Below are 18,192 nucleotides of genomic sequence, written 5' to 3' on the forward strand. Positions count from 1 at the left end.
AGTGGAGTGAAAAGTACATGGATGTTCATCATAATATGATGTAACATTATGTACGTTTGCCAAAAAAAGACCATGTGAGGGGTGGGAGGGCAGTTAAAAAAAAAACAAAAAAAACAAAAAGACATACCACATCACTGAAAAAGTTCTCATATTTTTCAAGGAAATAAATCTATTATCAAGGAATCACAGAGCAGAAAGACCTTAAAAGCAATCTATTCAAACCACCTCAATTTATAAATAAGGAAATTAAGGCTCAGATAGGTTAAGTGACTTGCTCAGGGTCACACAACTTATCAGTTCCAGACTCGAGATCAGAATTTAGATCTCCAAACTTGTAGTCCAGGGCTGTGCTCTTTTTGCAAACCAAAAAGAAATGACTGCACTTAGACATTTAGTCCAGAACATCCTCAAAATTGACTGTAATAAAAGTAAGCCACATGGCAAGGAATGAATAGAGTTGGTTCATACCAAAAATGAGCTGCCAGTCACAGTGATAAGATCTGTTTCTTTCTGAGAACCGTGGTTTCCTGCTACATTGGGGAATCCAAACTGGGTTTCTCCCTCCTGTCCAAAGAAGTCAGAGTCAGGATGTACGTTCCACTCTGCTTTGGTTGGTGTCAGTAGTTCTGAGACACTGTTTTCACAAAGGGTGCTTGAAGGAGTCAGAGCATCTGTCTCCACTGTTAGCTTACTGCTGGGTGTCAAAGCCTGGGGCTCTGGACTGGAGTTTTTCATGGCCAAAGAGCCCAGAGATCCCAATGGCCCCACACTTACACTTGAGACCTCATCCATATCTAAGGGGCTCTGCTGAAAACCAGTGGCCGCCATTCCGAAAAAGAGAGAGGTATCCAGACTTTGAGGAGGGTCGCTGGTGGCCATCAAGGCCGGAGGGTCCACAGCCTGCCCTACGGAATTACTATTAGCAGGGAGGTGCCCTGCCAGAGTCGAGCTCACAGAAGCCACATCAATAGTCAAGATTCCAGAGTTCACCAATGCTGTGTCCAGCACTGCAGCAGAAGTACTGTCAGGAATATCAGAGAAGAGAGACACAATCTCTGCATCACTGAGATCATTCTGTCTCTGGCTGGTAAGTTCACTGCTGGGTGTAAGAGAATTTGCTGCTTCTAGCTGAGCTAAGAGATCCTGGCCCACCTTGTGCCTTTTGGTCATGTGCGTCTTCATGCTGTGCTTGGATGTGAAGAGTTTATTACAAGTGGAGATCGGGCAACGGCTTTTCCAAGTGTCCACATCCTGCAGGTGTTTCTTGGAGTGAATGTAGAGGCTACTGCGAGCAGAGAACCTGGCACAGCAGCCTTCCACAGGACACACGAAAGGCTTTGTACCCAGGTGGGTTATGCTGTGGCCTTTCAAATGTTCAGCCCTCGTGAAAGATTTCCCACAGCCTTCCACAGGGCACATGAACCTCCGGTCATCGTCGTGCTTCCTTTTGTGCCTTAAGAGTTTGGACATGCTGGTGAAGTTCCAGCCACAGCCATCAAAGTCACAAAGGAAAGGTCTCTCCCCGGTGTGACTCCGCAGGTGAATTTTCAACCTACAAGCCTTGTCATATTGCTTGCTGCAGCCAGGAAAAGAGCAGGAAAACAGTTCCTGTTCCCTGAAATGGGCGCGGTTATGGGAAAAGAGAGCACTCACTGTGATAAATGTCTTCTTGCAGCCAGAAAACGCGCACTGGTAAGGCCTCTCAGGTTCGAAGTGGCTGCGCTGGTGGGCGCTGAGTTTGGCCTGCGTGGGGAAGCTCTCCCCGCACACCTCGCATTTGAATGAGTTCTCCTGCTCATGGCCCTTCATGTGCGCCTTGAGGTTGTACACGGTGGTGAAGCTCTTGCCACAGCCCTCCGCTGGGCAGCCAAAAGGCCGCAGTTTGTCGTGAGACTGCAGGTGCCTCTTGAGCTTGTAAGAGGTGGTGAAGGTCCAGCCGCAGCCACCCAGAGGGCATTTGAAGGGCCTCTGGCCCTGGCTGCTGCTGTGAGTCAGCAGGTGCACCTTCAGCTGGTGCTTCTTGGCGAAGGATTGCCCGCACTGCGCCTCGGGGCACAGGTACAGCACCATGCCTGGGCCCGAGCCCAGCGGTCCGCGGGGGCCCAGGGCGGCGGCCGGGCCCTCCGCCTCCTCCTGGGGCGCAGGAGCTGGCGCGGGTTCGGCCGGCTGGGCTAGCAGGAGGTCTGGCGGCAGTTCTGGGCAATCACCCGGCTGCGCGGCATGCGGGAACCCGGCTTGCGGGGCGATCAGACACCCGGGCTGCTGAGCAGGAGCGGACCCTGGCTCCCAGGAGTGTGATGGGGGCGTGGCCAGGGTGAGGACGCCGTTCTCAAAGCGCAACAGCAGGTCCTGGTTGTGGATAGTGACTGTGCCGGTGAAGGCCGCGGCGGGGCCGGGGGCGGAGATCGGGGCCTGAGTGGGAACCGCTGACAGGCAGCGGGGGCCTAGCGCAGTTCGCCCGGCGGAGTTCGCGCCGCTCTCGCCCCCCTGGAACCCCGGGCCCTCCTCGGCCTCCTCCCTCAACATAGGCCCTGTGGCCTGACCCGAGCCCACTGTCTCCACGTCGCCACCCACCGGGTCAAGCAGCACCAGGAAGAAGTCGTCGCCGCCGCCGCTAGGTTGATCGGGCCTCGGCGCCAACAGGCTTGGGCCAGGGCCCCGTGATGCCGTGCGGGCCTCCTCGCACCGCCGCCCGGGCCCGCCATCTTGGGGGCCCCGGAGCAGCAGGAGGCGGCGCGTGGGGACCTGACCAGCCGGCGGGTCAGGGCCTCGGTGGACCCGGCCGCCACCCGCGGGGATACCGCCGTGGCCGCCCTGTAGTGTCCCGCGAGCCGGGAGCAGCTTCGGGATTTCCATCTCTGTGTCCCAGAGGCTGGGCTGGAACCAGAGCCCAGGAGGAGGCGCGACCCCGCCCCCTGCCGCGGGCCTGAACACGTTCCTGAAAGGGGAAAAAAAAATGTGCAATGCGCAGAAACTGGCCCTATCAGATATTAAAACGTATTTAACGCCACAGTGATTTAAATATTCTGGTACTGGGTCTCTGGAACAGAATAGAAAGCCCAGAGGTAGAGCCTGGTATGCATAAATACGTTCTACGGTTAATATACGTAAGTAATTAAGGAGGTCTTCTGAGGTGATGGGGAAATGACGACAGCTTGTTAAGTAATGCTGTGGAACACCTAGGCGTCTATCCGCTATAAGCAATTTTAATCCGTGACTCATTGTATATACCCAAATAAACACCCCCAGCCCCTCCCAGTGTTAGACATGTTGCTTCGTAGTTTTTGTGTGTTAAAATTTGTTTGCTGGCTGGCTGACTGGCTGGACTGATGGATGAAAGACAATTCCTGAGAGAATAAACTGTCTCTGTGTCAGCAGTAAACCACCATAGTGCTGGCATTTCTTCTGAAAGTGTCCTTCCCCCTCCCACCTCCCCGCGGGACAACTTCCATACTCACAATTGTCTTGAGCAAAGTCTTCGGTACAATTTACCGCATAGTTCAATTTTTGTCTTGCTGATACAGAGATTAGAATGAGTGAGAGATGCGGCCAAAACAGATTAGCAGTGTTCAGCTTAGAAATGCAAAGTCTGGAGGATGAAACAATTTATATTGAAATTTGGAAAAAAACCCAACCTTCTCCTGGCTTCTCCCTATACAGTGTACAACCTAAACCAACTCTTTGCCCTTCCACCATCGGTTGTACCATGATAAATTTCCTGTCCACTCTCACAGTACAATGAGGGCATTCATTCCTCAATTTGCTCTGCCTTCTCCAGCACATGGAGGTCTCTGGGCAGGAGTCTGAGTTAAATGTGTTTAGGTTAAACCCTCAGTCACTGCAATGGATTCTGTCAAGTAAAAGGCACAGACAATCTTGTCCAATCAACCTGGTGTACCTACTTGCATTTAAGTGTGGTGGCCCAGTCTTGCTGGGCCTGTGGTGCCTAATGATCTTATTAATGATGATGACAATCCTCCAATGTGTCTGTCACGACTGAGTTGGGAATTGACACAAATATAGGGTGAAATATCTGAGATGAGAAAGCTTAGAGTAATGACTAGATTGGTGGTGGTGGCAGGGGGATGGGTGTAACCTGTTGTTTAAATACTCCCAGCTCTCTCGCCCTCTTTTAATGACAGTGAACACTTGGTCTCTTGAAAATCAAGTTTTTCATCCATAAGTATTTGAACCTCATCAACATTTCTACTCCACATACTTTTCTTTCTATTACTTTTTCTGGAGGAAGCATTTTTCAAATCTGAGGTATAGAAGAGTGCATAAAATATATCTATATGGTTTAGATTTTACAAAAGCAGACACCTATGTAACCAGGACCAAGGTCAAGCAATAGACCACTGCCAGCCTTCCAGAATACAGCTGCTGTACTCCTCCCAATCACAACCCACACTCTCCTATATGGATATAGTCATTGCTCTGACTTTGTAATAATCATTTCACTGCTTTCCTTTATAGCTTTATCACTTTTGTATGCATCCCTAAACAATAGAGTTGATACGAAGTTGTATAAATGGAATCATATGGCATGTTTCCTTTTATAACTTGTTTCTTTCACTCTATATTATACTTAAGAGACTCTTCCATGTTGTTCATAATAGCTATAAGTAAGTAGATCCTTTGTCTCCATCGTTGACTGTTGTTCCAGCATATGCTTATAGCAAAGTGATTATGGTATGATTATACCACTCCATTCTACAGCAGATGGACATTAGGATTGCTTCTACTTTTCAGTGATTATTATGAACATTCTTGCACATTTCTCATGGGACACATGTGTAAAAATCTCTCTAGGGTATATAGCCAAGAATAGAATCACAGGGCCGTAGGGTATGGATATCCTGAGCTTTACTAGATGATGCCAAATTGTTCTCTGTAGTGAATGGGCCAGCTGTCAATCCCACCAGCAGCACGGAGAGTCCCTACTGCTCCACATCTTCACCTACACCAAGTATTGCCAGAATTTAAATTTTGCCAATCTACTGGTGGGCAATATCCAAATTACTATTAAGTTTTAGCACATTTTCGTGTTTAGCACAAAACGAAAAGCTTTAGCACAAAACGCCTTTTGGAGTTTCTACTCCGAAGAAGGCCTGTTCAAATTTACCTCTTTTAACCCATGTTTCTATTCTATTGTTCATCTAGTACTTACTGACTTAATAAGCCTGTTAAATATTTTAAATATTAGTCCATTCCTGTGCCCAAAATATTCCCTTGTTCTGTTTGTATTTCCCATTGCTTTGTGCTATGTTTTGTGAACAGACGATCTTAATTATAATATAGTCAAATTCATCATTCTTTTCCTGATGGTTAGTGCGTTTTTGTTTTAAGAAATCTGTTTTAAGAAATCTTTTCTGTTTTAAGAAACCCTGGGCCAGGAAAGCATTCTCTATATTTTCTTCTAAAATGTGTATGCTATTGCCCTTCAGAGTGAGGTCTTAATCTACCTGCAATTGATGTTTTTGTATTGTGTTGAGTGGGGTTGCATTTATTTATTTATTCATTCATTTGAATATCCAGTTTTCTCAGTGAACCACTTATTGAAAAGTCTGCCTTTTGCCAACTGGTTTACAGTGCCATAAATCAAGTATCTACCCATACGTGGGCTAGTTCCTATACTCGCTATTAAGTGCTTGGCCCTATTTGTCTGTTTGAAATACCACACTGTCTCAATTACTACAGATCCATAGTCAATTCTGATATGTGGATAAGTCAGTAAATTCTACCTTGTTCTTCAAAAGTGTCTTGGCTACTTTTGGTCCATTTCAATTCCATTTAAATTACAAACTCATCATAAAAACTTCAACCAACAGCTAGTTTAGGGTTCTAATTCAGATTGTGCTGATATTTTAGATTTGACTTCTCAATATCGAATGTTTGGTTCATGGTTTTTGTCTGTCTCTCCTTTTAATAAGATCTCCTTTAATGTGCTCAAGTAATAATTTATATTTTTCCGATAAGGCAACTTTTTTATCTTAGGCACTTCATATTGTGCAAATCCTATGTTTGGAATTTTTACTGTCTAAATTTGTAGCTGTTAAATAGGATACAATTGGCTTTTGTTCATTAAGATTTTATCCTATAAGTGTATAAACTCTTCTGTCGATTCTAATAATTTTTCTGTAATACATTGTAGAATTTTATGTACACTGTCATATCATCTGTAAATAGTGCCAGTCTTTCTTCTTCCTTTCCAAATATGTTACTTCTTTTTCTTGCTCTATTGCTCTGTCTGGGACCCCATCACCACCCCCAGTAAACTATTGAATAGAAGTGGTGATAGTGGACATCCTTACTTGATGCAGCTGTTAAAGAGAAAGCTTTCAGTGATTCTCCGTTAAGAATGATGCTTGCTGTAGACATGTGTTCTGTAGCAATATGGATTCAATCAGAAGACAGAAAGCACACAGTGATCTAGAAGGAGAACGTTTAATATAAAGAATCATTAAACTATGATAAAATGTCTTATATAATTACAAGACAACTCTATATGGGGTTTTCTGGGACTAGGGGAGAGTACCCAAGGAAAGACAAACTTAGAATTAAAGCTTCTAAGTTTTCATTAGATTCATCAATTAGGCTGGATTTCATACCTAATTGGAGAAGAACCCACTGGATGGCAGAGAAGTTCCACTGGTTTGCCAGTAACTGAGCTGGTCTGCAGAGCTAGAACTGGTCTACGGTCGCAGAGGAAGCAAGAAGGCACCCTTTGGAGCATGGCAGTGTAGACAAGCAATAGCTGGTGGCTAGTAACTGGGTGTGAAGTAGGGGTTGGGGGGCCTGGCTCAGTTGGAGTCATGGGGTAAACAATGCCCCTTGCACAGGATTCGGGTGGGGTCTCAGTGTTGAGAGGGCTGCAGTATTGACAGGACTACATGAACCTGGTCATGTGTGTGCGTGTGAGTGTGTGTGTGTATGTGTGTGTGGGGCTGTGGAGCAAGTGAGCAGAGAGAAGCAATGGGCAGGTGACTTGGAAAACAGCATGTCCCTATCAAGAGGGCCACAAGACGCTGATCATCAGGGCACACCAGGACTGCAGGATTGCTGAGGGACAGTTGTTTTGAGCCCAGGCCTGGGACAAAGCATCCTGAATGTCCTCACTTCCACAACTCTGAGAACCAGAATTCATAGAAATACTGCTTCCTTTTTCAATGTCTGTCCATCCAGAGCCCTCTATTAAGTAAGTGTAACATCGTGCTCTTTGATGTTACTTTAAAGGAGAGATGCTTAAAGAATCCCTCTATTATCAAAGAATATATATATTGAAGGGTGAATTTGGAGCTGAGAAGTAATAAATTGGTAACTGGCTTCATATACTTTATCAGGTTAGAGGAGTCCATGCTCTCTGTAGTCAGTATGAATAGTAGGCACCCTACCTGCCAGGGTTATAGTTGTTGATTGCACAAGGGAGATTATTTACCACCCTGTTGTTGCTCTGGGAAGTCTAGACTTCACCACTGGGTAATATATCCATGTAACGAAACTGGACTTGAACCCCCTAAAGGTATACAAATAATACTAATGATTAAAGAAACAGGCCTGGCTATTTCAGGGGTTTTAGTTGACTATTTAGGATTCTTGGTGGGCTCAGGGTTCCCAGGCCTGAACTGAGTTTGCTGCAAAACCCAGCCTCTGGCACAAAGGGGCATCAGTAGCTTAGGGCATAGAGCCTGTGAGCCTTGTAGTCTAGACCTACCCAGGACTTGCCTGCTCCACTCACAAGGAGAGCTTTGTTGTGTTGTGAGATTGCTGCTTCCACCATAAATGTGAGTAGCAAATGTTCTCTTCAGGAACAGACTAATTTAGTTTATACCTTAAATGTTGCTCTGTTCCCCTGCACCAGAGTTAAACAGATAGATAAAAGGTGCTTGGATTTCATTTCAAGTCATGCCTTATAGAGCCCTATCCTTGCAGAAGCAGGGCAGTAGATTCCCGAGTTAGTCTCACAAAGTATATATCTCTAACTATATTTTCAGTTTGAGTGTTTTAGTCACGCTTTTCTCAATTTGATTTAGGGCCCCAAAATAGGCAAACATTCATGCGAGAACATAGCCCATGGTTTTGCCCTTCTTGTGTGAAATTTGAAATTCGTTCACTACTAGGAGGGGTTGCTATTTAAGCCTGCCCCCTGGGCAGCTGTCACCACTAGGCTTCCAGTCACTCTCACTTGCTAGAAATGGCTTAGAACTAGGTTTTGTGGAAAAACAGACCTCCAATCTGCAGTCTCTGAAGGAGGGTGACACAGCTGTGGTGTCTTTCCTTGCAGGAGAAAGGGGAATTGGGAGCCCCCAATACTGAGCTGGCTGGGTGGAACCCACCAGGGGTCGCATTCTCCCACTGACAACCTTAGTGAACCCTGCCTGGTAACCTCTGACCCCAACACAAGAGCAAAAGGGGGAAAGAGGAAGTGTGAACAGCGTGAGGATGCAGTTCTTGTTCACCGTGTCCCTCACCCCAACCTTCCATGCTCTGGCCAAGGATGCGGAGCTAGAGCCAAGGTTTGGTAGTTTCTGAAAACTCAAGTAGTTGTTTCTCTCTCTGGTCCAGGCGGAGGATGAGGGTAGGGGTTAGGAGTAATTCCGGCTTTCTACCAAGGGTAATTCCGTGATTCTGTCACACCTTTGGTGAGCTTGACAATTACTACACTTCGGAAACCAGCCCAAACACAGAACCCTGCCACTCCTTCAGAGAATGTAATAAAATTTCCTAGCACGATTGGTCTCTGTTACATTAAGCTCCAGTATTCCCTCAAAGTTTGCATGGGTGTAGGGTTTTTCTTTCTCCCTCTGTTTTATCTTAGTGAAAACACTCTGAACCACACACAGCGATACGTCGGCCACTCTAAGACATTGCCCAGGTTCTGATCCCCTTCCGTCTGCAAGCTTGTCATCTTCTGACTGGCTTAGAAGAATTTCTAAAAAGGGAATCACTTGCACAATGCTCTCCCTGTGGAGGGTGTTCTGATCAGCATCTCTGTGGGGCCGGAAGATGGACCAGGGACTGATGGCCTGAGCCTTCTCCAGGAAAATTTCACACTGTCTGCCAGCAGAGTGCATCACTGGGAAGTACTGTCTCAGTTATCTGCTCAGTGGGGGATTTTACAGGTCTTGAGCCCCTGCCTTCCACGTCTGTGGAACAATCAACCATCTTTGTGTTCTGACTATCAGCTGTAACTTCTTGAAAATGTATGTGCTACCTTTCTATTACCTTTCATCCATGTGACCTAATGAAGAGAGAATATTCACATGTATCTTCACCTTCTGGCCATTTCACTGTCATCCTCACCTCCACCCTCCTGACTCCGGGAGTGTTGTCCCTAGGCCCTCAAGCAGCAGTCAGACAGCCTGACTTGGGCCTGCACTTTGACTCTGAGTTCTCCATCAGGTGAACTGTGGACTCGGGTTCAACTCAGGGATCAGGACCTGGTGCAAAATGAGGTCCACCAGCCAGATAATCACCTCGATCAGAGGAAAAGCTTTTCTCCCCAGCTGGATGAGCAGCAGAGTTAATGGTTTTCACATCATTTATCCCACATGTACAGATGCAAGACCCCTGCCTCAAAGCCCAGTGGACTCAGATTGTTGGCTTTTCTTCCTGAGCTTCTCCCAAACTCTCAAGGCCCAGGTGGAGGAGAGGTCTTTAGGTCCTGACCACTGGCTACATTTTGCCTCACTCTGCCCTGCACATGACTTAACTTTTAATTAAAAAAAAAAAAAAAAAAAAAAGCGCTTCCCCAAAAGGTCTGACAAGCTATGAGACCTTTGCGTGGGAACATGAAGGATGAGGAGGCATTGGGAATGACAGTTTACAAACTGTCCATAGGAATTGATTGGAATATTTTGGTAATAGAATAGTCCAAACCCAGTTAGCATGTTTGAGTCCTTGATTCATCACATGGTATTTGGAAAAAGTGCTCATCGCTTTTTTATTTTCTCACCAGTGGAAAACTAATCCAGAGTGTTCCTTAAATACCAGATTTCTCACCCATAACTCTGCCCACAAGTGGTTCATATCTGAGTCAAACATGCTCCTATACCTTCAAAGTAGAAAGCAGGACCTTGCTTGAGATGCTCTTTACTAATATTGGAAAGAAAATATATACATTTACAAAATGTGGAACAATGCTTTGAAAATATGACCCAGAATGTGAAAAAACAACAGCACACTAAAATAAACAAATAGAAACAAGTAAGTCTTGACAATTTTTATTTATTATGATGTTTAAAGATAAGTTAACTGGCAAATACATCGTCAAAGACTTTGCTGTATTTAAGGTGTTGTTTTGAGGGTTCTTTGACTCAAGACATGTTGCCATTCCTTAAATTTAAAACTAAATGAAATTATATGTAATTTATATAATTTATAAAATACAAATTATTTATATTTTATAAGCATAACTCCTTACCAATAATCATAAGCCCTTACCACATTCAAAATGCCAATCATTTTCATCACCTCCTACGGCTTTCACATGCCCCTTTATGCTGCTTCCCTCCCTACCCATCCCCATCCGTGTCCCTAGGCAACCACTGATCCGCTTGCTCTTACTATAGGTTAGTTTGTGCTTTATAGAATTTTATATAAATGGAATTATACACTGTATACTCTTTTTTGTCTTCTTACAATCAGCATAGTTATTTTCAGATTCACCCATGCTGTTATTTCTATCAATAGTTCATTAGTATTTGTCATAGCATAGTATTTCATTGTATGGTAATTTGGATTGCTTCCAGTTTTTCACTAGTACAAATGAAGCTGCTCGAAACATTCACATACAAGTCTTTATGTGGGCCCATGCTTTCATTTCTCTTAGATAAAAACTCAGGAGCAGTAGTATTGTACGTGTGCTCTTAACACCTTAAGTTCGGGTTAATGTTGCAGATTGATCTCACCTTGCTGCTTAGAGTCCTGTTGATAGTACAGCTAGAACAGATTTGATCTCAGACCACACCAGTCAGATTAATCAGAGTGACTGACTAATTGGCATGTTATTATATCAGTGGGTTAAGCATGACCTCCATATATTGGCCTCTATATTGCCATTATACTTCCTCACAGCAGGTTGAAATCCTGCCAATGCGAAACTCGAATTTTTTGCACAGGCAATTGCTTTAAATATACCTCAAGTAAGCACATGTGTAGCCACTTAGGGCTTGCCTGCCTTGCATGCCCCCACAAAACTGCACCGACATCTGCTAGCCTGGTTAAAGCAAACACAAGGACTATAAAAGACCCCATGCTACTGCTTGCCTTCAGAGCTCTCTGACCCAGAGACTCTCACTCCTACTGCTGAATCATATCGCCCAGGCACATAAGGCCCTCTCCTATTCTCCTCTACCCCAGGAGTTGCCTTGCCCTCTTCCCCTTCGGGGCAGGGGCCCTCTGCTGCTGCCTCTGGAAGGTCTGATGTGAGAGACTTCCCCTCTCTGGCAACCTGTCAAAGCACTGCCGAAATAAAAAACTTCTTGGCAGGGCCTGGTGGCTCACACCTGTAATCCCAGCACTTTGGGAGGCTGAGGCGGTGGATCACCTGAGGTCAGGTGTTCGAGACTAGCCTGGCCAACAGGGTGAAACCTCATCTCTACCAAAAAATACAAAAATTAGCCAGGCATTGTGGCGGGCACCTGTAATCCCAACTACATGGGAGGCTGAGGCTGGAGAATCACTTGAACTCGGGAGGCGGAGGTTGCAGTGAGTGGAGGTCCTGCCACTGCATTCCTACTTGGGCAACAGAATGAGACTCCTTCTCACAAAAACAAACACAAACAAACAAAAACGGTTCTTGGGCGCTACTGCCATCTCGTGGTCAAGTCTTCTTCATTGATCAGCCCAGAAATCTTGGAACTCACTGCAAGTGGTGAGGAGGATGGGATTTTTGTGAACAAGAAACTGGTAGAGAGTCTACCCAGTCAGTAGGACAATCAATTGAAAAATCAGTCCTAGGCAGCCTTAAGTGCTCAGACTCTACATTTAGAATGCCTCTGTAGCAGTTTTGCGCAGCATCGCTCATTGCTGTACTGCAACAATATAGTTTTTGCAGTCTCCTTGTATATCTCATTGACCTGGCCTGGAGGTAGCACCAGTAGTTGAGTGAACCCACAACATTAGAACTGACTTTTGGGGTCTGAGATGCCAAGGTACTGGGGAAGGAGATCAGCCCACTTACCTGGGTCCGCCCCTCAGTTGACATTGGACATTGTGCACCTGTGCACCTGAATAGAAAAAGAGAGGGCGTGCATGCCTCTGGAACAAGGGTGAGTCACCCTGGACTGCATAACAAGCTATGGTGGGAAGTGCTCCCTGTGGCTGGGTTGAGGATTTGGGGTAGTCTGAGATGTGAGGATGTCCTCCTCCCCAGAGACAGCTAGGCAAGTAAATGAGCCAATAAGACAGAGACATCGGGCCAAGGTTGGTCTCCTAAGGGCAGCTGGTGGAGAGGCCCTTTGAAAGCAGGTAGCATGCCTCTACTGTTGTTATACTCAATTATGATGTTGCAGTTGTCATCATGCTATCCCCTCTCCAGAGGGATATTAATATCTCAACCTTTGGGCTGAGCTAGCTGGAGTGTTACTTAAAGTGACTAAAGGCAAAAAAGTTTATATCCCTACCCCTCCCGGAACTCTACAGGAGGTTGCTGTCAGGTTGAACAGGCAATCTTAACCATGATGTATGTGCTGACCTTGCTGGCAGCAATATATCATCAGGATGCCACCTGGAAAAGATGTAAGAGCCCAAACTCCTGGGAGAGACAGTTTGGAAAACAGGTCCCTGGAGAGGAGAATAGGTGCTCTCCAGAAGAAAAGGCAGCACACTGTCACCATGCTAGGGACTGGGATAATTTACCCTCTGCTTTGCCTATAGCCACCCAGAAAGTAATAAAAATGGAAAAGACAAAAAGGGAGAGCCAAGAAGGAAGGGGCAGTTCTTGCTCAGAGGAGGAGTCTCATCCTCTCTCTTACCCGAGCCCCAGGCCAAGAACCAAATAAACAAGAGGCTGCTTGGCTCTATAGAATGCATCTGGCAGGGAACAAATTCCACCTAATTGGGAATGAAATTAAACAATTGGGAGCATTAGTACATGATGGAAAAATTGTGTCCCCACTAATGGATCCTGTATAATTAGAGCAGAATTTGGGAAGAAGCAACACAGAGGCATTAGACCTCTGTTCACATCTGTATTGCTGATGTGTATTTTTGTGGATTAGAAGGCTGCCCACCCTATATTAGACCTCATAATGGCCTGGGAAGACTGTCCAGGGAAAAAGTTAGCCAAGGTCAAAGATCTCCTCCACCAGTTGGACATGTTGGAGTGGAGGCAACAAATGAGGTGGGACAGGATGACTTGACAAGACTGGAGGAGTCTGAATCGATTCCTGAGTCCACTCAATTGTTTCTCAGGGGACGGGAGTCCTGGGAAAATCTTTGGGCATGGTGGCTACTGCTAAAACAATTCAAGAGGCCATAGCTGCACTGGATTTAATAGAAACTCATGAAAGACAAACTCAGAGTCAGATGCTGCCTGCTAATACTATAAACCCTACCTGGCCTAAACCGAAGTTACTATCAACACTGAGGCTGCCCCCTCCTGGGCCAAACAAACCACCTATGGCCAAGCCCTCATATATGCATCAACCATGAGATGAACAAAAGAGGTTATGTTAGACCCTAAGGCACAAGAAGGTCCCAAGTTGGATGATCTCTGGTGAATCATTGGAGTAATTGCAATACTTACTAGGATTAGATTACGACCCCCCATTCCACAACTGTCTCTGATCACTGCCAAGTGACTAAGAATCTTCTTCCACACAGGGATCCTGCAGTATCAGAAGTTCCCTTCTGACAGACAGTTGCCCTTTTACCATATTAACTGTGACTTGGGCTCCAACAAACAACACTGGAGAACTCTGTCAGTCAGGGGTGCCCAAATCTCCCTAATGCCAAGAAACACTCATGCTTTAAAAGGAATCCCCTCCCCGCCAAGGAGTTACCTGTGTGGGAGGAGGTTAATTAAAGAAATTAATTAAAGGGATAATTCCCCTCTTAACTATTAAAATGGGCCCAGTTTTGGTAAAAAGTAGGCTTCTGTCCCGCTTGCCCCCACTCCAAGATGATCCGTTTCCCCATTATTGGAAGAGACCTCCTGAAGCAGCAGATAAACTCATGACATAAGACTAAGGTTTTTATGCTACTGGTGGGCGCTTACTGGTGGGAACCAGTTAACCTGCCCCTCCTGGTTCAGGTGGTTCATACACCACAGCAGAAGCTGAAGCAGAACACTGAAAGATTATGGCCTGTCACCGGTGACATTGATAGACGAGGAGCACTGATTCCTGCTACATCACCTGTCAATTCTCCATATGGCCTACACTGAGAGACACTACTGAGTGGAGACTATAGACCATAGAGACTTCAACAGGGCTGTTCCCTTTATTAGAGCACCTCTATAGGACATTGTGGCCTTAACGGGTGTCATTCAAAACATCAGAGGTAAGTTTCCATTAATCCAGGGCATCTAAGGCCCCCTGAATTTGAATCTGCAGTTATAGACTTGGCTAACACGTTCTATTTAGTAAAAATTTCACAGTTGAGTCAAATACATTTCACCTCTGCCTTTGAGAGTCAGTAGTACACCTTTACCCACTTGCTTTTGGGGTATTCATTTTGTTTCCCCTCATCTTCATTGTGATGCTAGCTTTTTTGGGGGTACTTAAATAGTCCTTCAATTGCACAGTCTTTGCCAACAAGACATAGACACCTGCCCCACAATTTCACCAGAAACTATGCTTTGGAATTATATTGGTGACATCCTCCTCGCAGAACCTGACCAAGACTCTGTTTCACAGTTCATCACAACTCTGAATAAACAACCTCTTACTGAGAGTGGATGGGCAATTACACCACATAAGGTATAAGTCTGTAAAATTTCGGGAGCTACACTAGGCACTCAGAAGGGTGAACTATTTCCAATCTGGTAAAAGACAAGCTCCTCATACTTAAATTGCCCACATCAGTAAAGAAGCCCCAACATTCATGAGGAATGATAGAACAATGCATTCCTCACCTCCAGTATTTGCTGACCCTTGCTGAATTGTCTATTGAGACACCTGTAAAGCTTCCCTTTTCCAGTGGGGACCTGAGCAACAACAGGCACTGGGTGAGCTAAAGGAGGCTAATACTTTGACTCTCCCTCTAGTGCTCCCAAGGACAAGACTTGCAATTACAACTTTCCACTGCTCCCAAATTTGCTTCCTGGAGTCTCTGGACCAAATGAACAGGTAAATGCCTACCCGTGGGCTTTTGGTGTAAGCAGCTCTCAGCCTCAGCCTAAAGTATTCACTAGACAGACACCCACTGGCAGCATACAGGGCACTTACCAAAACTGAAACCCTGGTGGGGCAGAGACAATTACGCTATTGACCGAGATTCCTGTTATGCCCTGGGTTATGGAAAGAGCTGCCTGTAAAATTGGATCAACAACAGAAGCTTCTTTATTAAAATGAAAATGGTATCTACAGGATTGAACTACACCTGGCCCTCCTGGAGTATCACTACTGTGTGAGTAAACGGCCACATACTCTGTCAGTGAGGTTAACTTGCCAAAACCCCTGGAAATGCCCCTGGCTCTTGCTCATTGGGGAATGGAGGGAGGATGACCAGCATTCTCAAGACAAGAAAATTAATGCTTTTCTTTACTAAAGGAGTGAGCACAGGGTCTAAGGGAGTCAGATAAAGGATAGCCACAGCCTATCACCCTTATTCAAATACTCTAACTTCCATAAGGGGATGAACTGAAAGCCCAATGGGCCCGGCTGTGTGCAACACCCCTAGAAATAGAGAAGGCCTTCGACAAACATTTTACTAAGCTTCACATTTTTGGCAACTCCTGGTCAGTGGCTAATGGGCTATTGGGTTGGGACTTGGGCAAAATCAGGGCTGGAACATACAAGGCTGAGACATTGTGGGTAAGGAGATGTGGGGAAAAATATCAGCACATTGGCCTCCACTCTGCGCATCTTTGTACACCATACCTCAGCTCACAACAAACAATACAACCTGGGAGCTGACAAACTAGCTAAACTACCAAAGCAGTTAATCCTTTTGAAAAGAGGGGAGACACCAGAACTTTGGTAAGAGCTACCCTACACCCTACACAGGAGAGGTCAGGGCATTTGGGCATCATGAGATCATGAAAATCAACCGCTAATGAGAAATAGACCCAGCAAAGAGACATTTACACAAAGCCGTTAAGGACTGTACCACAGGCCAGAAATCTAGACACTTGGACCTACTGCATGGGAGGAGAAGGGTCATATCAGAGCTGGCAAATCCAGTCAGTTTCATTGGGCCTCTCTCTGAAGCAGCAGGAACTACTACATATGCCACAACAGTGTAGTAATACCTACACAGGCTTACTCTTGGCTTACCCACGAAACACACCAACCTTTGCTAATGTTATTGAGGAGTTGATAAAATAGTTTGTATGGCCTTTGGGAGTACAAAAATTATAGAAAGTTATCCAGTCAGATCAAGACTCTCACTTCTCTGCAAAGAAGATTCAACAGTAGGCACTACCAAAGAACACTGCTTGGATTTCTCATTTATTCTCTGGTCCTACAGTAGCAGGTATCACAGAATGACACAATGGGATTTTTAAAACAAGGGATATTGAAAGGACATGCAGGACAATAGCATTCCCAGTAGCCAAAAATACTGCCCATAGTCATGCTTACATTAAATCTATACCTCTCTGGTATAAGCACACCATATTTTAATTCACAGCAAATGAAGAGACCACCAACAGAGATACTGCAACCTCTGCGGATGTATGTACCCACTGGACACAACATGATTTACCAGTATTCGCAAACATGGGGGCCCTGAAGTGACTGCCCACAGCAAAGGAACTTGGCTCTTCCACTTCTTCCTTCTCCCTCATGGAAAATCCAGAGCTTGATCATTTCTTTTCCCCTCAATCCTGACAAGAACCCGGCATGAACCACTCACTCTGGGTGCATTCTCAGTCTTAGTCTGTTCATTACCCAGCATTAAACTAGCAAACTAACCACCACTATCTGGAGAGAGAAGCATCTTCATTTTCTGCCCATGTACTTTGCTCCACTAAGGGCACTATGGAACAAATGTTGACCTGCTCTGAACACCCAGGAGATTGAACCAACAACTCTTGCAGCCGGTAACAGCATTTGGGTGACTCCAAGATGACAATCAGATTCCCTCCTACTGGCTGCAAATGACCTCCAACATTTATGCCTATGCTGTTGTTCTGCCGCTTCTTTACCTGAGAAAGTTCCTACCTTCACCAATGTCAATTATACCTTGATAGATGAGACCCACTATTACTAACTCATGTGCCATTAAACAAATGGAGTAATGGACCACTATCTATGGAGCCCAGATATAGTATGCACCAAATATTACAACCAGGATGCTTGTGATTAGTGCTAATGTTATTAATGCTAATGTTTAATAGCATTAAAAATGCTATAATCCAGATCCAATACCCACAAGCCCTACAGGATTACATAGATAAAATGATAGCTTTTTCTGATCCCTGAATGACAATAAATGCAATCGCCATGCACAGTGTATATCTTTACAACAATTGGCTTCTTTTCCTATTAATTGTAATGATCTTTCTCTCCCTCCATTAGAACCCCCCTATTGAGATGGAAAGAAATTGTATTAGCCAAGCAGCCAAGTGAATCTTACCATGGACCTCCTCCCTAGTTGCTAATCAATGTATGCCAGGAAGGTAATGCATACTACACGACATTACCTGGGCCAAGACATTTCTTAAAATACACACACACACACACACACACACACACACACACACACACACACACACTCTACAACCAGCTTGGGAATTCTTCCCTAATCTAATCTCAATATACCAACTGCAAGTTTTACCTAACACTCAAAGGAAGAGAACTTTACAGCAATTGCAATGCTGACTGCCCACAGTGAACAAATCATAGCTTGTGGGTATCACAACAAAGACAATTCTTGCAAAAAAAAATTTGATCCCATGGAGAAATCTAACTACTCTTTGCATGGGAGTTTCTTCACCCACATTGATAGCTATTTGCTTATAGCTATTATGAAATTTGACAGGCCTACCAAAGCCATAATCATTAAAAACTTAGAAAATATTTG

The 18,192-nt window shown here is 45.1% G+C and overlaps 1 protein-coding gene across 1 annotated transcript; it reads right to left on the reverse strand.

Moving 5' to 3' along the window:
* Positions 1–207: 207 nt before the first annotated feature.
* Positions 208–3,251, reverse strand: LOC105534796 (zinc finger X-linked protein ZXDB). The gene has a single exon (XM_011973664.1). It carries the CDS (start codon positions 3,220–3,222, stop codon positions 463–465), a length of 2,760 nt encoding a protein of 919 aa, XP_011829054.1. The 5' UTR covers positions 3,223–3,251; the 3' UTR covers positions 208–462.
* Between the last annotated feature and the right edge of the window lie 14,941 nt (positions 3,252–18,192).

The sequence above is a fragment of the Mandrillus leucophaeus genome, unplaced genomic scaffold, assembly GCF_000951045.1.
Source record: "Mandrillus leucophaeus isolate KB7577 unplaced genomic scaffold, Mleu.le_1.0 Scaffold1390, whole genome shotgun sequence".
Classification (NCBI taxonomy): domain Eukaryota; kingdom Metazoa; phylum Chordata; class Mammalia; order Primates; family Cercopithecidae; genus Mandrillus; species Mandrillus leucophaeus.